Consider the following 21,422-nt stretch of genomic DNA (forward strand, 5'->3'; position numbering starts at 1 on the left):
GTAGACCAGGCTGGCCTCGAACTCACAGAGATCCACCTGCCACTGGCACCCAGAGTGCTGGGATTACAGGAGTGCGCCACCACTCCCGGTGCACTACGTATGTCTGAAAGCTTTACTGATCAATAAAGGTTTGCCTCACTGCCACCTGCTAATGGCATCAAGTGTCTGTCTACTCTAACCTACTATAAGCATACAAACACGCTCAACTTCAGTCACAAAGAATGCCCTGACACACATTTGTCCATAAAAGTCCAGTAAGAACACAGCTGCACTTCAGTTTTGCCCAACCTTTTGTGCTTGTAAGGCAGCTTCTCGTTGTTGCCATCGCTTATAAAGACCAAACAATGGTGTGGCTCCGTCTACCCACTGGATCAGCCCTGACCTCGTCCCCAGTGGCGTTACAGAATAGTGTCGTGCATGGAAACGAGGTGTTTCCTGCCGGTTAATTGTAGCAAACATAGTATTCACGATAGATAAGAACTGCATGATTCTCTCATCCAGATGCAAGTCTTCTAGTCCTATGAAAACAAATCAAAGTTACCAGGGTGGGTAACAAATGGACCTGGGAACACACCACTCCCTACAGTTTCAGTTTGCAATGAACACACTTTAACAACATCAGCAAACTGTCTCCAGTGGTATTAGCACTAGTTAGTAAAACTGAGCTGTATGTACTCAGTTGGTCTTCCCATATAAGTTCATTAGCAAGGTGCAGAGGGTGAAATACTATGACATGCAGCTAACCAGCCATTCAAAACTCACACAGGACTCAAATACAGAATTTTCATGCACAAAAGTATTACCCTAATGTGCATGCACACTCAGATTTGTCTTAAAAACACAATTCAGTTTTAACTCTACCTTTGAAAAGGTAAGGATAGCTCTTCCCATCTGATCCAAGAAAGAGGAGCTTCTTGGGCTTGGTTTTAGTTGGTAAGATGGTGATAGTTCCACCCACACTGTGAATTGTTACAGTGTCTCTGGCTGAGACTTCTCCAGGAAGCGCAATTTCAGTGTTAGTCATGGCAGCCAACCAAGGACTGATCTCATCAAGTCGCAAGATGTAGCTTGCACGTTTCTGCGCTCTCTGTTGCAAACTCAGCATTATCTATGTTCATAAGGTAGAAAAACAAGTCTGCATTCTGGTATAGCATTTTCTTCTTCTCATTGTACTTGGTATAAAGGTAAACCCAAACATCCCCATGAATACGTGCTGTTCTAGTCCTTATGTTTAATTTGATGCTAGAGATGAGGCCACCCTTGAAGCAGAGAATGCTGTGCTCATATGTTGCGTTGTGATTACTACTTGTTAAGACATCACCCCCTTTTCAGGCAGATAAAGCAAGACAATCAGAAGAGATGAGAAGAAATTTCCTCAGAGCATCACTATGGAGCTGTGAGCTATGCCAGAACAAACCAATCAGTTTTATAATAGTGCAAAAAGTAGATACAGCTGTGGGACACCACCTGCAATGTTACTGAGATCAAGTTATAAATATAGCTCAATCATGAAGCCAATTTATAAGAGGCCGTATAAAACTAAACAGAGGAAAACAGGCAACATTTTAAGAGAAGTAACACTTAAAAGCTGACCACCTGAAATATACAAAACCCATGAGAAGCTCTGCTACTAGCCACAGGGAGCAATGAATGTTATCTACCATGCACAGATCTATCCCCAGGGAACACAGTAGCAAACATAGCTCTACAGCTCTATCCCTGCTTGTAGCTAATATGTATCAAGCTCAAACTAATATATAATATCTAAACTTTCAAAGTAATTAATTTTCAGTAAGTTTTGTTTAAAAAATTAGAGACTGGAAAAAATCTCCCCTTAATCCTGGCATGCCCACACAAACAGACCACTGTTTAATCAAACATGGAATGTGGATACAAAACTCAGAGATTTGGAATAGCAGAGAGCTCACCTAGCATTCAAGGTCCCTGGGCTTGATAGCCACAAAAACAAACTACAATCTTTTTATTTTTTTAAGTTTTTTTTTTTTAAACGTGCATTGGTGTTTTGCCTGCATGTATGTCTGTGTTAGGGTGTCGGATCCCTGGGAACTGGAGTTAAAAACAGTTGTGAGCTATCATGTGGTTGCTGGGAACTTAATCCAGATCCTTTAGAAGATCTGCTCTTAACCACTGCTCTTAACCACCGAGCCATCTCTCCCACCCAAACTACAATCTTAAAAACATTTTTCAGTGACTTATTTCATACACATCTCTTCCAGGTTTTTAGCTTTATTAACAGAAACAAGTAAGAAACTGGGAAGGACCATGGAAGCTTGGTCCTGCCTAATAAATAGGCTGGGCATAAGAAACATCATAATTTGTGTTAGCTTTGTTGTCTAGTGCTTCAAGACATTTCATTTTCTTTCTTTTTGTGGTGTGTGTGTGTTTGTTTGTTTGTTTGTTTGTTTGTTTGAGACAGGGTTTCTCTGTGTAGTCCTAGATCTCCTGGAACTCACTCAGTAGGCTGGGCTGGCCTCGAACTCACAGAGACCCATCCACCTATCTCTGCCTCTTGAGTGCTGAAATTAAAGGTGTGTGCCACTACCACCCTGTGCTCAGGATATTTCATCAAGAGTTTTCTTTTCTTTTCTGGCCTTTGAGACATGGTCTCTCTGTACAACCCTGGTTGTCCTAGAACTTACTATGTAGAGTAGGACAACCTTAAACTCAAGAGATCCACCTATCTCTGCTTTCCAGAGTGCTAGGATTAAAGGCATGCACCATCACACTGAGCAGTTTTCATTTACTGAAACTGTGTGTACTTTTATTCTGTTTAGATTTAGTTTTTTTTTTCTTGTTTTCAACAAAGAAACCAATTAAAACCCCAAGTGTCAGAGAAAAGAAAAGAAAAGGAAAAGAAAAAATGGAAAAGAAAAAGTATGATACAAAGAGGCTCCCCCAACTGATGGTGCCTTTGCTAAGAAAGAGAAAGACTAAAGAGAAAATAGAATTAAAGAGAACACGACAAAGATTCTCAAATATATGAATCTACAAATCATTCCAATCAGCAAATTATATTGCTATATTGATTACAAAATAGGTCAAATAAATATTAACCAATTTTATCACTCACCATTTTATCACCTTTTCTTCAGATTTTAGAATATTGGCATTAATCTTACTTGAAATCACTAATTTAAAAAATCTGAACATGACTCCAAATTTCAGATTTTTGGAGCATTTCCAATTAGGGATGCTTAATCTGGGAACTATTACAAGTGTCTACTTCTCCCTTTAAAAACTACATAGGACACCCCCCCCCCAATCTATTTCCTAACCTTCTATGAAAATACCAAACAGCTAAGGCTAATGACTTATAGTATATGCCTAGTATATACAGGAATAGTATCTGCCAACCTCCCTGCCTTCTAGTCCCCAAATTCTCAAAATGAAAAAGTAATTTTCTCCACTTTCCTTGCCAGCAAATAATCACAAGATAACTTCAGCAGGCTTATAAAACTTTATCTCATGTTCCAAGGTAAGCACACTGCTTTAAGTCTGTATCTCATGGGGACGTTAACAGGACTTTTACAACTATGCTGTACCTCTTTAAATGGAATCCAGCTGCTTCCAGGCTTGGCAGGGTTTGACGGGGTCTTTAGTTTTTCGAGGGCATTGTCGATGGCATCACCATAGTTATCCTGAAACCACTTTTCGTGAGGAGTCTCTGCAGGGGCAGCGGTGATGCTCCGCACATGCTCCAGAGCAAACACAATAGGCTTCATCAGTGCTGTGTGCTTCTCCCGCATGATGGCAATTTTCTCTTCTCTGACCAAAGACATTTTCATTCAAAAAGTTATTTAAGTTTTATATAAACATGAGACAAATTAAATTTATCAAGTATTGAGTAAACAGTATCAAAAAACATATAGAATACTGACAGATAACTTATTACATAACACTACAAAAGAAATTCAGTAAGAGAGATGTAATTGTGATTCCTTGAATATGATACCATATAGACTAAGCTGATGATTGAAAGTGGTGAGAAATGTTTGCAAATCATGTATCTACCAGGGAGCTCTTACCAGAATTTTAAAAGTCTACATCTCAATAGCAAAACAGCTTAACTCAACATTCTGCAAAGATACACACTGAGCAATTAAGACACAAAAAGCAGCTACATGTTTTCAGTCATTAGGAAAACACAAATCAAAACTATTAAGATACAACTTAAATCTCTGAGGATTATGAACAAAACTCCCAGAAAATTGCCAACTGTTGGCTGAGGAAATGGCTCTGCAGGTAAAAGAGTCTGCCATTTAAGCATGAATGTCTGAAGAGAACCCTCAAAAGTCATATAATGATCACAACACAAGACAGGGAGACAGATGCAAGGTAGACAAAGACTCCCCAGAAGCTCGTGGGTCAACTAGCCTCATGCACACAGCAAAGGGGAAGGGAGGACAGAGACCGAGATTAAGATTCTGCCTTGAATAAGGTGGAAGATGAGGCCCAACACCCCAGGTTATCCTCTTACCACTACAGAAGGGCCATGACATGCATGCACCCACACCATTCATCATACATGCATGCATGTATGCATGCATGCATACATACATACATACATACATACATACATACAATCACAATGTAGGGGAAAGCCAGAATCCTCATGTACTGAAAATTGGAAATAAAGCTGAGCGGTAGTAGCACACACCTTTAGTTTCTTCACTCAGGGAGGCAGAGGCAGACAGAGCTCTCTGTGAGTTTGAGGAGGCCAGCCTGCTCTACACAGCAACTACAGGACAGCCAAGGCTACACAGAGAAACCCTGCCTCGAAACCACCACACTCCCAAAATTGGAAAATAAAATGACACAATCATCATTGAAAAGATTCCTATGCTTAACAAGACAATCTCATTAGTTGGCAAATCCACCGCATAACATAAAGATTATTCCAAGGAGTCAACCAGATATTGCACACCAATGTTCAGAGCAGCATTGTTCACACAGCTAAAAACAAACCCAAGCCTCTGCTAACAGATGAATCCAAGAGTAAAACCTGGCTTATGAGGGCTGACACAACGGCTCAGCTAGTAAGAGTATCTGCTGCTAAATCTGATAACCCAAAGTATGACCTCCAAGACCCATACAGTAAAAGGAAAACCCAACCTGCACAAGTTTCTTCTGATCTGCATTTGCACAGCGCACACACATACATAAATGATAAAAAATTAATAATCTGGTGGATCTTACCCAGTGTAGTGCTAGTCACTAATCATGGAAAGAAACAGATACGTGGTGATGAGGCCACAGCACTGTGAGCACACACTTTCATGCCACTCAATTTACAGTTAAAAATGATTAAGACTGAACTCTGTTGTGCTGATTAAGACTTTAAAAAGAAAAAAGTAGGGAGAGCACTGGAAACATGGTTCAATAGTTAAGAGCACCAGCTGCTCCTACAAAGGATCCAGATTCTGTTCCCAGCACCCACATGGCAGCTCACAACCATCCTTAACTCCAGTTCCAGGGGGATCCAATGCTCTCTCCTGACTTCTGTGGGCATCAGGCACACATGTGCTACACATACACACTGGCAGGCAAACACACACATAAAACCAACACTTCTAAAGACAAGAGCAGCAGCCCTGTCTTCCCAGCGGAGGGCTGAAGACGTACTTGCGCAAGGTGTTGTTGTTCTGGACTCTCTTCACCTCGTCCTCCAGCTGCTGGATGCGCCTCAGGACGTACATGTGCTGCTGTAACAGAACTCCCAGCCAGAGCTCATCCCAGAGCACAGTGACCCTACGGAGCTCTGCCACAAGCATCTGGACCTGCAGACACAACACATCCACATGGCTCACAAGGCAGCGTCCACCAGACACAGCTAGTGCTCATTTCTCAGAAAATTCACCAGCACCAACATCAATTTAGGTTCTAAAGTTTTGGTTCTTTGATATGGTTCTAAGAGATAATTAGCTTTAAGATTTGGGGGGAGGGGTTGCAATGAATGCTACTTTAAAACAAACACATCAATTTTCTTGTACCTGTAAGACCATCGTTGGGTTGGCAGAGGACAGCTTATCTACAATTTTGCTGTAGCAATCCTGCATCATGGCCTGGTCTTCATTTAAACCACTTTTAGGTTCATCTCTGCTGCTATCTTGAGAAGCAGGAGGACTTCCTCCTTCACAGTCAGAAACCAGTAGTTCTTCTCCTTGAATATTTCCAAGTAAAGTTGGGATTGCAGAGGAAAACTTATTTCCTACAGTAGAATGCAACAGGGATATATGCACATCCTGGGTATGAGGGGACAATCTATTTCACAGTCCTGTTCATGAAGCTAAAGACGATGGTGTTCTACATTTTTACAGGCTGACCTTTTCAAGTATGTTTATAAATACTGTAAACTAAGGAGAAAAGCTGGAGGAAGATGGCAAACAAACAAGAAGCCTCCCCAGAGTGTAGAGCATGGTCTAATGGCACCTTAAACAGCTCTATGCTGAGTTCCTGGGGTATTTTAAGGGGTAACAACATGCAAAACACTTATTGTGGACTCACGGTAGCTATCTCTTAGGTAAGTCAGTGCCATTACTAAAACAAACAAACAAAAAACAAACAACAAACAAACAAACAAACAAACAAACACCAAAAAACTACACTCTTAACTTGAGAATACATCACCCAAAGAGACTTAAAAAATTACTGGTAGCCAGGCCGAGTGGCACACACCTGTAATCCCAGCACTCAGGGTGGCAGAGGTAGGTGATCTCTGTTAAGTTGGAGGTCAGCCTAGTCTACAAAGTGACCAGAAGAGTCCAAAACAGCCAAAGCTACACAGACAAATCCTGTCTCAAAAACACAAATAAACAAACAAAGCCACCAAGGGCGACACGGTTAGACTCTGTCTCAAGTAAATAATCAAATGCATCTTAATGCTGCATACCTGAAGCCTGGGATTCACTGCTAAGCGATATGGTTCCTACTATTGCAGGGTACAGTATGAGGTGTGGGGAATCTTGGGCCACACGACAAAGAAGGTTGCAAATACTTTGGCGTACATATACTTCAGGGTGGTTTAGGCGTGAGAAAAGCTGTGGAATAATTCCTTCAGGAAAAGAAATGAATTTATTAAAACCTATTAATTTTGGAAATGCAGATACAACTTAATTATGTCAGCATCAGCACAGATCTTAAGGGCACCAAAGTTATCGCTGTGGTAACAAAGGTCCGTAAGAAAGCTGTTCTTGTTCTGCAAGTCTGCTTAGGGTGGAACTGTAATCACAGTCCAGAGCAATTCCAACATTGAATGATTATGTCCAGCATATGCCACAAAGAAGAGAGATGAAATTACTGTGACAAAGGGTTATACTAACTCCTATATTTATTTCACACACACCCTCTCCCCCAAACTGATGTTTGATAATGAAAAGCTTCTTCCTTCTAGCCTCTCAGTTCTTTACAAGACAGAAGAGGTTTTCATGAGACACCAAAGAGTCCAAGTTGTCCTACACACCCGCACAGCTACTCTCTAACATTTTCAAATAAAGAACCTAAACAAACTACTTCTATCCCACTCAGAAACATAGAGGAAATGTGACTTAGGCCATTACCTCTCCATGGAGCAGTAGGTGTTGTCTCCAAGCCATGTTCCAGATACTGCCGGAGCTCACCAGCATGCTTCACCAGCAACCTCAGCAGCCGCAGGGTAGCCATCACAATCACATCATCAGTGCTCTGCTCTGCTCTGTGACTTAAATGGAGCCTGGGGTCATCTTCATCTAACAGAATCTAAGTGAACAATTAAGGGGATAAGAAAACCATTTCTGCTACTGCTCGCTGTCTACAGGACAGAAGACAGTGCCACCTACCTGACCAGCATTGAGCTTAAGAAAAGTAAAATAAGCACTGCAAGACAGTTTATACAGGCTGAAGATTCTGTCTACAACTTTCCTCCACACTTTAATGACACCTTCGGTTGCATTTTCATCGAGTTCAGAAAGCCATGGGCAGCTTGAGATTAACTGCCGCCAGATAACATCTACCATGTCATCTTCCTCATTATCTTCACTTTCTGTTATCTGAAGTGTTATATCTTCATCCTAAAGAAAAGGAGGACACAGAATAACACTTAAAGTAAAAAGGAAGGAAGATACATGATCTATCACATGTAAACATTTTTCTCATTATGATACACTAAATAATTCCAAATACCAAATCCATTAGAAAGCTTCTCTTTACAATCTGCTTAATGTAGCCAATTAGGCAAAAACTAAAGACTACTGGGTTTTTTGTATTTTAAACACTTCTAAGCAACACAATAATATTCTGTATGTAGAAAAATAATCTGTTCAAAAGGATATGAAAAACAGAACAGAACATGAACAACAAACACGACTCTACTTACAGGATTGTAAATATGTCTAACAATAACAGAGACTCACAGATATAATTTTTAGAATAGAACTTAGTCAACAGAATTTATCCTTGCAAATAAAACCCACGCCTTTGAATACTGCATCTACAACAGCTACAGAACTAAAAGACTTAGAAGAAGAAGGAGCACGGTGACGCTCACCCAGTCCACTGCGTCCCACATTAGCTAATTTACCATAATCACCAGGGCTGAGAGGGCAGGAACTCTTGCCTACTAGCACATCCAAAGCCCTAGCTTCTTCCAATTCCCTCCCCACCCTGCCAAGTCACTTAGTTATTCTTAAACGCACATGCATAAACCTTGTGAAGAATCTGGAGCATGAGGGAGGTATCCCCATGAAAAAGCTCTCAAGTAGTCTTTTATTTATTTTTTAAATACTCATTTATTATTATGTATACAGTGCTTTGGCTGCATGTACACCTGCAAGCCAGAAGAGGGCATCAGATCACATTATAGATGGTTGTGAGCCACCATGCACATTGTTGCTGGGAATTGAACTCAGGACCTCTGGAGGAGAAGTCAGTGCTCTTAACCTCTGAGCTACCTCTCAAGCCCCCCAGGTAGCCTTGTAAAGAGCCTTACATTTCCTGCATTTCCAGCTCTGGGGATTAAACCTACAGCCTCATTCACATACATTAATAGTGTGCTTTTATCCATGACTACACCAGCAGCCAAGAACCTAACTTCAGTGTTCTGCCTGCGTATAACACCTGCAGGCCAGAAAAAGGCACAAGATCTCATTATAGATGGTTGTGAGACACCATGTGGTTGCTGGAAACTGAACTCAGGACCTCTGGAAGAGCCCCGAACTTAACTTCAGATTAAAGGTTAATTAAAAGAAATTTATTTACACAAAATGAACTTCACCTGTTTTCAATAGGACCCTGAAGAAATCACTTGATTTCTCAAGAAATTATCATCTTAGGAAAAAGACAACTGCATGTCATCTTAAAACTCAAGAGATTTTATTTGCAACACAAACAGCCTCAACCTTATTCACTATTTACTTAATAAAGTAGACAATTTCCTCAAAAACCATGAATTGCAACAGGAATCTTGACAATATTCCCCCAATACCACTGTATCCCATTTCCTTGCCTGAATTCCTGCTGGCCGACATACTGCTTGTCCAAGAATACCATATATTCTCTCTTTCTCTTCTTCAGTTATAGTATCTGGAAGCAGATTTTGAACTTCAGATTTTTCTCTAGGCAACAGACGAACACCTTCTCCCTGACTATAAAAATAAACAAGTCATCAAGTATTTCAGATACCAAAATTCTCCCAAAGACACTTTACATCTCCACTTGGCAGTGTGTTATGTCAACTGCACATTGAAACATACATACCTGGCATTGTCAACCACCTTTCTGCCCCACCTATAAGCCCAACTAGCCAATGCTGCCCACGATTTGGCTACTTCAGGTGCCTGCACTGAAGAAAGATGGTACAACTGTCCCAAAATGAAGTCAGGTTCTCCAACACCAATATGCACTGTCATGATAGAGAAAATAACGAAAGAGCTCAGTGTTACATTCAGAAATATCTAACAGTGTTCCCACTGACCTGTTAAGTCTTTATTATTTGTAAGTAAGCAATAAGTCCAACATTATCACAGTACGTAATTTGTTATGGCCCAAATTTGGTTACTTTTTGGGAATGTGACTGTATTTAAAAGGCATCAGTCTCTCCCATAAGCTTATGTTAGCATGTGTGGACACTTTTATGCCTTTAGTGACACTATCTTCAGCAATAGCTTGGGTGTTGTACATGCTGTAGGATGCCTGGTTCAGTGGAAGTATTTTAAACCCCAAGTTTCAGCACAACAAAATGGAGGTCTTTTCTCTTGTGTTAATTAAAAAGATTGGTTTTCTTCCAAACTTATTAGGATGTAAAGTCAGTAGAAGAATGTCTGCACAGCATGCATGAAGCATGGACTCTATGCCCAGCAGAACACACAGACACAGTGCCACCTCCCTCAACTCAGCATTAGCCTAGAGTGTGAGGGCAGCTAGGGGCTATAGGAAGGAAGATTCTGTCTTAAAGAAATATTGAACAGGTGTGGGGGCATACTCCTTTAATCCCAGAAGTTAGGCATCAGAGGTGGGAGGATCTATGTGAGTTCCAGGCCAGTCTGATCTACATAACAAGTTCCAGGCTAGGTAGATCTACAGAGGAAGACTCTGTCTCAAAAAACGGGGAAAACAAAGGAACCAGAAAGTGGGTATGTAGCTTCGCATTAGAACACTTGCCTAGCATGCCCAAAATCCTGGATTCAAACTCTAGCACCCAGACCTCCTCAAAAAAAAAAAAAAAAAAAAAAAAAAAAAAAAATTTTAAAAATAAAAAAATAAGAAAACAATAAATTTTATTTAGTTGAATCAACCATCCATTTCTTTTCTTTTAAGGTTTATTTATATACTATGAATATAGTCTTCTGTCTGCATGTATGCTGGCAAGCCGGAAGAGGGGATCAGATCTCATTATAGAGGATTGTGAGCCACCATCTGCTGGGAATTGAACTCAGGACCTCTGGAAGAGCAGCCAGTGCTCTTAATCTCTGAGCCATCTCTCCAGCACCAACCACCCATTTCTTGATCTTTGCTACCTTTGCTAGCGTTGGATAGGGCCAAGAAACTTCAGTGTTGCTGGGTGGTGATGGCACACACCTTTAATCCCAGCACTCGGGAGGCAGAGGCAGGTGGATCTCTGAGTTTGAGGCCAGCCTGGTCTACAAAGTGAGTCTAGGACAGCCAAGGCTACCCACAGAAATCCTGTCTCGAAAAACACAAACAACCCCACCCCTGCAAAAAAGAAAAAGAAGCTTCAGTCTTTCTATGCTTTCTGTGAGCCAATACCCAAGTGTAACACAAGCTACTGCTACATGTCTGCTGCTCCTGACATTTACCCTTTCAGGAATCAGGACAAAAATGGCGCTCTAAGTCAGGAAAGCAACCTGCATCTAAAAAAGATTTGGATACACAACATTAGGTACGAGTGTTACTACCGAGCAACAGATTTTTGTAGTTCTTTTTGTGGCCTATTATAGCTAGCTTAACACTGATTTTATACTTGTTAAATGAGTATTTTTTAAAGCTAACTAACAAAAGGATGAAACCATACCTGTAGACTCGCTCTCAATCCGTGGGTGTTCTTCTCCCACAGTGTTAGCAGATGGTAGCTCTATTAAAGTGAGTATGTTCCTAGACAAAGTAGAAAGGCCTGGGAGGTTCTGCTGCTGCTGAGCTCTGTACACCTGTCTCAGCTGTCCTGAAATCTCTTTCCATTCAGCCTGCACCCATTTAGCCAGGGTCAGAATTGACTTAGCCACAGCATATTCAGCTTTTGCAGACTTGCAAAAAGATATGGCACAGGAACTCAACATTTCCATTGCGTGTGTCGATTGGCCTATAGAAAAAAAACACATGTACACACAAAACCACTAATTTACCCTTAATAATAAAGTAATTCCCAGACAAAGTAATTATTTTTCATTTTGCTGTTTTCAAAAACATAAAGTCAGGCGATAGGGACACGCATGTTTAATCCCAACAATCAGGAGGCAGAGGCAAGAGTTCAATGTCAGCCTGGTCTACAGAGCTAGTTTCAGGACAGCCAAGGCTATGCAAAGAAACCCTGTCTTGAAAAATAAAAAAATAAATTCAGGGACTAGAGAGATGGGCTCAGAGGTTAAGAGCACCCACTTACTCTTGCAGAAGACCAAGGTTCAGTTACCAGGACTTAGATCAGGCAGCTTACAACTTCCAGCACCTCTAGTACCATAGGATCCAACACCTTCTTCTGGCCTTTGTGGGCATGAGGCATATATGCAGTACATTTATGTACATGCAGGCACTCACACATAAAATAACAAAAATTAGGACATAATAAAATAAAATACTATAAAGCCAGGCAGGCATGGTGACACATGTCTTTAATCTCAACACTCAGGAGGCAGAAGTCAGCCTGGTTGATATAGTGAGTGTCAGGTCAGCTAGGCAAGTTAGACCTTGTCATAGTAACGATAACAATAATAAAAAATCAGGACTGGGAAAATGGACCAGTGAGCCAAATGCTTGTCATGGAAGCACTGAGGACCACAGCTTGAATCCGCATGAATGCTAGGTGGGCATGACAGACTACCTGTAACCTCAGCACTCCTGAGAGGGGATATAGGGAATACACAGAACAAGTTGGCTAATGATACTATCCTAACCAAGTTAGCTTTGGGTTCAAGTGAAGAATCCTATGTCAAAAATATGAAATGGATAGCAATCAAGGACTCCCACAGTCAACCTCTGGCCTACACACATACACTCACACACACATGAACTTGCACTCACATGCATGTTCCTACACATACAAAAAAGCAGGCACACCATATTACCAAAAAGGGGGGAAAAATGAGTTAAGGAATAATCAATGATTTTTGAAAACATATCTTACTGAAGGATACTGTACTAAGCTCACAACTGTTTCAAAGTAATATTAAATATCAATTATAAAACAACCGACACTCCAAGAACAATGTTCTACAAAAGCTGGAAATATTTCTTTTTCTAAAATACTTCTTACACCACACACAGAGGCATGCATACAGTTTTATGTTTTTACTAACCTGCTGTATATAATAACTTGGTTTTTTCAATATCAAGCTCAGGCCCCCACTTTTCATCCACAGGACCTTGAGTGGACAGTTTTTTAAAATGCTGGACTAAGTCCTGGGCAGTGGTCGTCTTTCCCAGCTGAACCTCGCTGCACTGTGCTAGCAGTCTTGTTGCCAGTGACACATTCCCCCGTTTTCTAGCAAATTTTGCCGCCGTCAGACCTAGTTCCATGAGATGGCTTCTAATTGGAACTGTTTGTTCTGGAAAGAAGAAAATGTCTCATTAGTTCCCAACTCACCTAATTCCAGATTGTGTTTCCTAAGCATTCTCTTCCTTACCACCTCCCCAAACAAAGGGAACTAACCCTCAAACTCCAAAAACTAGCACAGTGCTTGGCATATAACAATGTTTAAGCGAAGAAACACAAAATCAAGTAGAGCAAAGTGAAAATCATTCTCCACAAAAAATTAAGCTTGTAATATCTGAATTGTTAGTAATGACCCTCTCAGAGGCTAGAGAGGTGGCCGTCAGTTTAGAGCACTTGTACTACTCTGGCTGGGATCAGTTCCTTCCCAGCACGATGGGTCACCACTTCCTGTTACCTTCTTGTGGCCTCTAATGAATGCATGTGGTACACACACACAAATGCAGGCAAACACTCATATGCATAAAATAAAAATAAGTATTTTAAAGATGGTAAACACAGTACATTAAATAGGGAGGGAAGGAAGGAAGGAGGGAAGAGAGCCTAGGTCAAACAGTAGGAAAGAGAATAAATAAAGGTCAAAGCAGTCAAAGACCCCTTCTCTAGACAATTCTTTTCCACTGCCCCCTGGACAAGGCATCTGTCCTGTGGCTTCAAAGCCGTACCAATGCCAATGATTCTAAACTTCTACCCAAGAATGGAGCTGGGTCTTACCCGCCAAAAGGACAGCTATACTCCAAAGTGCCTGCGAGCGACCATATGGTAAACGAATTCTCTATCATTCTCTAAAACTGTTCCCGTCTCCTGTTTGCTTTTTCCCAAAGACGGACCACCACCTGAGCAGGTGCTTGGCAATTACATTAGAGTTTACCTTCCATGTGAACAGATGATTCACTCCCCCGCTCCTTACTGCCATATCCCTAAAGTACTTTACTTAGCAGCAGGAAACTGGTTCCCTTGCCTCATCCTTAGCCTCTTGTAATCTAGTAAGCAACCTGCAACTAAAGTGACCAGCACAAGTAAACATGGAACTTTACTTTTCTGGAGAACCCGCTGATACTCTCTCAGTGCCCATCTAAATGAGGCGTTTCCACTGATGGCCTTGCATTGACCTCCCGTCTCAATCTCATCCAAACGCACCTCTTTCTCAGGCAAACTGGGTCCCCTAAGAATTTGTTTAAGCTGCCTGTAACTTTCACATCGACCTCCTAATGCAGTCACTTCACCTTCCCTCTCATTTCTACCCTCAAATTTCCGCTTAAATGTTACATCTTCCTAAAGTCTTCTACTAGTACCTAGAGTCAAATCAGCATCCTTGTTATTTAATTCCCACTTAACACAGTGCTGAGATGCTCACTCACTGCTCAGCTCCCCCTGCTGGACTCTAAGGCCTCCTTGGCTCTAACAATGAAGATAACAGCCCTATCTTGCTTGCTATATTTGCTAACATTAATCACAGTGTGTGGCACAAACTACCTGCTCTAGGCTTTGTCTAATAGTAAACAGATTGGAAATGGATTTGCACATCTCACATTCTTTTCAATGTAAGCAGTGTTTCATATGGGAAGGGAGAGAGTTTGTGGTGCTTTGCAGCCCTGTTTGTCACTCATCCTATGGTAAGGCTTTTATATATTTCACCTCAAAAATGAGGGCAATTCTCACATAAATTAAAAGAACAGAACCTCAGAAAAGCTTCAACCTAAGGGCCTTCAATTTACAAATGTTGACCACCCAGTGTTCTAAACCCAATGAGAGGTTAGCTTACTCAGGTGCCAATTACTGACTGATAGTGCAAGGCCCATCTTGGAAGTAGGATTACATGACATTAAACACTTAAAGATTTACTCAGTAACCTTAGTCACCATGTAATCAACTAAAACTATAAAATTAATTCAGGCGAGTATTCTTCTATAGCAGTAAAATCACCTAAACAAGACATTTTTCCTTTAAAAAATGAGATAGAATTTGCATAAATAGCCATTCATTCGAGGCATGTAAAAATCTTTAACATCGTAGTACACGTTATCTACCAAAGAATTTGTACAAAGAACACATAAACAAGTCTCATCACTTCATTAAAAATGGGAAAAAGATGCCCGGCATGGTAATATACACATTTAATCTGAGCACTGGATCTCTGAATTTAAGGGCAACCTGATCTACTTCTGAGTTCAAGGACAACCAGAACTACATAATGAGACTCCATCATAGATGGATGCATGGGTGGATAGACAGACGGACGAATGAACAAATGAAAAAAGTAGTCAATAGGCCAGGCATGGTGGCCATAACTATAATACCAACATTCAGGAGGGAAAGGCAGACAGTTATCTGTGAGTTCAAGGCCAGCCTAGCCTGCACAGCAAGTGCCAGGGCTACAGAGAGAGACCTTGTCTCTTCTCCCTGATAAGAAAACTAGGCAAAAAAAAATTTTTATTGTTTTGTTTTTCAAGACAGAGTTTTTGTGTTTCAAAATCCTTTCTCAACCTCCCCCCCTCCCAAATGTCACTGTATTGTAGTGTTGACCATGAATGTAATGATAGTTCATCCTGTCAACTTAACAGGATTTGAACCACCACAGAAACAGGCCTCTGAGTCCATCTGTGAGGGTGTTTCCAGAAAGGTTTAACTTTTGAGATAAGAAGACTCAACCCTAAATATGGTACAGACACTATTCTACAGGCTGTGGTCCCAGGCTGAATAAAAAGAAAGCAAGCTGAACACTGGTACATACTAATTTCTCTCTCTCCCTCCCCCGCACTCCCTCTGCTTCCTGGTGGCAGAAGTGACCAACAACCTCATTCTTTCTCTACTATGATGGACTGTGCCTCAAACTTTGAGCCAACGTAAGGCCTTCTTTCCTTAAGGTTATAGTCAGGTTTTGGTTACAGCAACATAAAAATAAATACAAATGTTTATAACAGCTTCATATTTAGCTACCCAACTAGAAAACCTGAGAACTCCTACCAAAGAATGGAGAAACAAACAAATGATGGCACATCCACATAGAATACTATTACTAAACAATAAAAACAGGCTACTTTACTGACAAGTTAACATGGGATAACCTTAAAGCTATCATGTAAGCAGCTGGGCAGTGGTGGCACACACCTTTAATCTCAGCACTTGGGAGGCAGAAATAGGTGAATCTCTGAGAGTTTGAGGCCAGCCTGGTCTACAGAGCAAGTTTCAGGGTAGCCAGAGCTACAGAGAAACCCTGTCATGAAAAAACAAAAACAAACAAAAATAACCCTCATGCACATATATATACAAGATGTACATAAATAAGCTAAATATGGGAGCATGTAGCATAATTCCATTTATGTGAAAACATCAACAAAAATGTTAAAAAGTAAATCATCAACTTCACGGGGCAACGGTAAGAAAATGAACAGAGAAACATAGGACTTTCTGGGTACACAGAAGAAAATGGGAGAAAACTCACCCATGAAATGTTAATTTACATCACAGTAAAGCTAATTTTAAGATAAGCAAAATGGGGTGGAGAGGTAGCATATGCCTTTAATCTCAGTACTCGAGAGGCAGAAGTAGGTGGATCTCTGTAAGCCCAAAGCCAGCCAGTCTACAGAGTAAGTTCCATGACAGCCATGGTTATGTAAAGAATAGGCTAGCAAGGGAGGGGAGGGGAGGGGAAAGGAGCGGAGGGGAGGGGAGGGGAGAGAAGTGTTACCTTTAATTTTCTCTAACAGCTGATTCTGGTACATAGTGTACCTCAATGCCTGCATCCATGGCCGCACATCATGCTGTTTACATGAACGAAGGGCATCACTGAAGAGTGGGATAAGACAGTCCTGGCAGGGAGATGAAGACTGTGTAAAATAGTCTCTCCTAATGAACTCAAAATAGAGTACAGCCTTTAGACAGATCTATGGCAACTTCTGCACAACCTTTTACCACGCGTCTCACACCTGAGATGGTATCAATGAGAAGGACCCCCACAGGCTCATTACTTGACTACCCAGTCCCTGGCTGTTAGACTGTTTGGCAAGGGTTAGCGCATGTGGTTTTGCTGGAGGAGCAGAGTTGCTGGGGCAGTCTACTGAGCTCCAACAGGCAGTCACAGTGCCTCCTGCTCTCTCTCTCTGCCTCCATCTTAAAGATCGAAACATAAAACTCTCAGGTGCCATGTTTTGGTCTGCTGTCCAGAACTGTAACCCTCTGAAACTATAAGCCCAAATCAAACACTTTCTTCTACAGGCTGCCTTGGTCACACTTTGAAACCAAAGCATTAAAAAAGAAACTAAGACATACCCAAACAGAAAACCTTTGTCTTATTAAATAAATTCAGAATGCTGGGTAGTGGTGGCACACGCCTTTAATCCTAGCACTCAGGATGCAGGGGCAGGTGGATTTCTTTGAGTTCAAGGCCAGCCTGTCTGTTAAAGAGCAGGACAGCCAAGGATACACATAGAACCCCTATCTCAAAAAACCAGAAATAAACAAACAAATAAATAGTATCAAGTACAATTTGTCAGTATATTTACAAATAAAGTACATTTGTAAAAATGAGTATTTACTATAAATAAAAATTGCAGAAAAGCATTGGACTACTCTATAATTTTCAAAGATTGCAATTCTTTTGCAAAGGTGCTCTTTTCTGTTGTTGTTGTTGTTATTTTGGCTTTTCAAGACAGGGTTTCTTCTCTGTGTAGCCTTAGCTGTCCTGGACTTGATTTTTAGACCCAGGCTGGCCTTGAACTCACAGAGACCCACCTGCCTCTGTCACCCAACTGCTGGGATAAAAGGTATGCGCCACCACTGCCCAGTTCTCTTTCAGGGTATCTGAGTCAAATCCAAAAAGCTAAAGCTTTCATCTGCCCCATATTACCGCAAATGAAAATCTGTCTAGAGGCTGGAGAGATGGTTTGTAGTTAGGAGCACTGACTATTTTTGCAGAGGACCCAGGTTCAATTCCCAGCACTCACATGGCAGCTCACAACTGTCTTTAATACCTGTTCTAGGGGATCCAACTCTTTGACACAGGCAAAACATTAATGTACATTAAAAATAAGTTATTTAAAAAAAAAACAACTCAGCCTTGTCTACAAAGTGAGTCCAGGACAGTCAAGGCTACAGAGAAACCCTGTCTTTGGGGGGTGGGAGAAGAGCAAAAACTGAATTAATTAAAATTTTAAAAATGGCTCAGAGGTTAAGAGTGCCACCTGCTCTTCTAAAGGTCCAACCATCTAGAATGAGATCTGGTGCTCTCTTCTGGCAGGCAGGTGTATATGCAAGCAGAACAGTGTCTAACTAATGAATCTTAAAAAAAAAAAAAAAAAAAAAGCCAGGCGTGGTGGCACACACCTTTAATCCCAGCACTGGGGAGGCAAAGGCAGGCGGATCTCCATGAGTTTGAGGCCAGCCTGGACTACAGAGCAAGTTCCAGGCCGACCAAGGCTACACAGAGAAACCCTGTCTTGAAAAACCAATAATAAATAAAATCTGTCTAGAAGTGTATTTTAGATTTCTGAGTTCATCAGCTCAGTCAATTACAAATTGTACTTTAAAAACTGAGAAAATGAGGTCTTTGATCTATATTACCACTTTAATCCTCATAGAAAATGCTTACAAAAATACACTTCAGGCATGGAGAGACGGCTCAGTGGTAAGAGCACGTGTTGCTCTTTCAGAGGACCTAGGTTCAATTCCCAGCACCCACATGATAGCTCACACCCATCTACAACTCCAGTCCCAGGGATCCAATGCCCTCTTCCAGCTTCTAAGAGCATCAAACATATAAGTAATTGACGGACATATACGCATGCAAAACACCGATACACATAAACTAAAAATTAAACAACAACAACAAAAATCTACACACACCTCTGTTGAAAGTCTATTAGAAACTGTGTTCTCGAGAGCAGATGAGCAGTACAGCTGCAGGGTACTCAGTACTGGCAAGGTCTGCGACACTGTGAGCGTAGACAGTCTTAGTGGTCCAATAGCTATGCGTGAGGTTTGCTTCAAGTACTTTACCACATTTCTGGAAGAACATTTAACAAGACTCTTCAGCTTGTCATTACTAATATCAAATGGCCAAGGCACTGCCATTTGGCATTAAAAAAAAAAAAAAAAATCGGAGGCCACAGTAAGGAAAGTAGCCTGCTCTATAGTAGACTTATAAGCATGGTAAGATATTTGCTTTTAGGGGTTTCTACACATCTGTAGCTTCAATCTCAACAGCCCTCACAGCCACCTGCCAATGTACACTAGTGACTCACTCGGTTAAGGACTGCCATTTCTGATCTTGTTCCACATGGTTTACAGCAGTTGCCAAGAAGACCGAGCTTCTTAACAGTTGGACTTCAATGGATTTCTGAAGCTCCCGTGGGTCTGGGCTTAGCATGTTAGGAAGCAGCTTTTTCATATCTAAAGTTAGACACATTGTGTTGAGTTAATTTGTTCTTACTGTACAAAAGTATTAACATTCTGATAATACTTCATAAATGAATACCTCCTTTCATTATTAAGTTCAGGTAGCTAGGCATAAAGCATTTCAGATGGCTATATAAACAGTATTATTTAACATAAAATTATACCTCATGCTTCTAAGAATCACCTGCCCTTAAAGATGCAAACACTAGCAAGCAACCTATTTCTCCCATTCCTTTTATTCATAATTTATTCAAAAGCAGAATAAAACTTGATTCTAAAAAGGATGCAACCATTTCAGTGAGCTTTCCCTCACTTTGGTTCATGAAATTTAAGCTCACTTTCTTATTTAGTGGTGTGCACTGTATGCGTATGAAACCCACAGGTCCGCTCCATTATTGTTCTCCACCTCTGTCTGGAGTCTCTCACTGGCCAGCCTACTCTCCCTTCCCAGCACTGGGGTTATGAAGCACATATCACCCACATGGCTTTTTGACATAGAAGTTACAGACTCAATTCAGCTCCTCATGCTTGTATGGCAAGCACTTTAGTGACTGGGCTAGCTCCTCAATCCCAAGCTTACTGGTACAAATTTAACTAAGTAGCTAAATTCATTTATACCAGACAAAACCAAAATAATTCCAAGACAAATAAAATATAATTATCTAAGACAAATAAAATATAATTATATAAATATTAATATATGAAATTAAGTTCAGAGCTGAGTACACACCAACAGTTAAGGCACTAATTTAGCACCTATATAAGAAACCAAAACCAGGCTGGGTGTGGTGGTGCATGCCTTTAATCCCAGCACTTGAGAGGCAGAGGCGGGTAGATTGCTGTGAGTTCGAGGCCAGCCTGGTCTACATAATGAGTCTAGGACAGCCAAGGCTACACAGAGAAACCCTGCCTTAAAAAACAAAAAACAAAAACAAACAAACAAACAAAAACCTAAGAAAGAAAGAAAGAAAAATCAAAACCACCAGGTAAGGTGAGCTTGTCTTTAACACCAGCACTCAGAAAGCAGAGGTAGGAGAATCTCATGAATTCAGGCAGAATTCATATTTATTTCCAAAAGAACATAAAAACAAAATCAATTTCAGAAAGGAAGTCATTTTAAAGTAAATGATTTGTCTCTCTTTTTTAAAATTGCATGATTTTTCTAAAATGTAAACAAAAGATTAATCACATGGCAACAATAGTACATCTTGACTTACAAAAGCCAAGAGGAAAAGCCTTTTCTGTCAAACACACATCAAAAATGGTCCTGGTTGGTTTTTACAGCTCTCTGTCAAAGTACTACTCTCCAAAGGGCAAGCCTCAATCTGCACAGCAGAGCCCTGAATCCTACAACAGCGTGCCGTGTGCTCATCAAGATGGAAACTGTGCAGCCCAAACACTGCTTTATGGTTTCTCAAACTAAAGGCGTAAGTTAATCTAAAAAGTACCAACATCCCCTTTTCATAATTTAGTCTTAACTGAGCCATTTTTCATTTGCTTCATCAACTACTAATAGCATAACCCACATATTCTAGGACACCCAAGAAATGTACAGAAACTTACAGATTTCCTAGGAAAATACAAGCTATCCAAAATTTTAAGAAATTTGTTATGAAAAAAAGAAAACTGTTTTCAAATACCTATTTTTTCTTTTGACCCTCCAGCAAGCAGATTAATATTTTCTCCTGGTAATAATTCCAATTGCTCAGTGCATTCAACAAACTCTCCAGACTCGAAGCTGCTTAGTGACCTGTAATTAAAATACCCATCAGCTTGTGGTAGACCTTACCAGCCCTGTGTAACCACTGTGGGG

At 40.8% G+C, this 21,422-nt stretch overlaps 1 protein-coding gene across 4 annotated transcripts in view; it reads right to left on the bottom strand.

Annotated features, from left to right (window-relative positions):
* Positions 1-21,422, bottom strand: part of SMG1 (SMG1 nonsense mediated mRNA decay associated PI3K related kinase) — a 105,899-nt gene that overhangs the window by 24,635 nt on the left and 59,842 nt on the right. For all 4 annotated transcript variants that reach the window (XM_084773011.1, XM_084773012.1, XM_084773013.1 and 1 more), the window contains 16 exons: positions 21,250-21,359; positions 19,456-19,603; positions 19,058-19,217; positions 16,905-17,025; positions 13,020-13,268; positions 11,525-11,809; positions 9,751-9,895; positions 9,500-9,638; positions 7,836-8,066; positions 7,578-7,755; positions 6,911-7,072; positions 6,012-6,229; positions 5,644-5,798; positions 3,564-3,786; positions 862-1,108; positions 289-518 (listed from right to left, as the gene is read on the bottom strand). In XM_084773011.1, the coding sequence (XP_084629137.1) occupies positions 289-518; positions 862-1,108; positions 3,564-3,786; positions 5,644-5,798; positions 6,012-6,229; positions 6,911-7,072; positions 7,578-7,755; positions 7,836-8,066; positions 9,500-9,638; positions 9,751-9,895; positions 11,525-11,809; positions 13,020-13,268; positions 16,905-17,025; positions 19,058-19,217; positions 19,456-19,603; positions 21,250-21,359 (3,001 nt within the window). The remainder of the gene's footprint in view (positions 1-288; positions 519-861; positions 1,109-3,563; positions 3,787-5,643; positions 5,799-6,011; positions 6,230-6,910; positions 7,073-7,577; positions 7,756-7,835; positions 8,067-9,499; positions 9,639-9,750; positions 9,896-11,524; positions 11,810-13,019; positions 13,269-16,904; positions 17,026-19,057; positions 19,218-19,455; positions 19,604-21,249; positions 21,360-21,422) is intronic.

Source organism: Acomys minous, assembly GCF_964271855.1.
Source record: "Acomys minous genome assembly, chromosome: 2".
Classification (NCBI taxonomy): Eukaryota; Metazoa; Chordata; class Mammalia; order Rodentia; family Muridae; genus Acomys; species Acomys minous.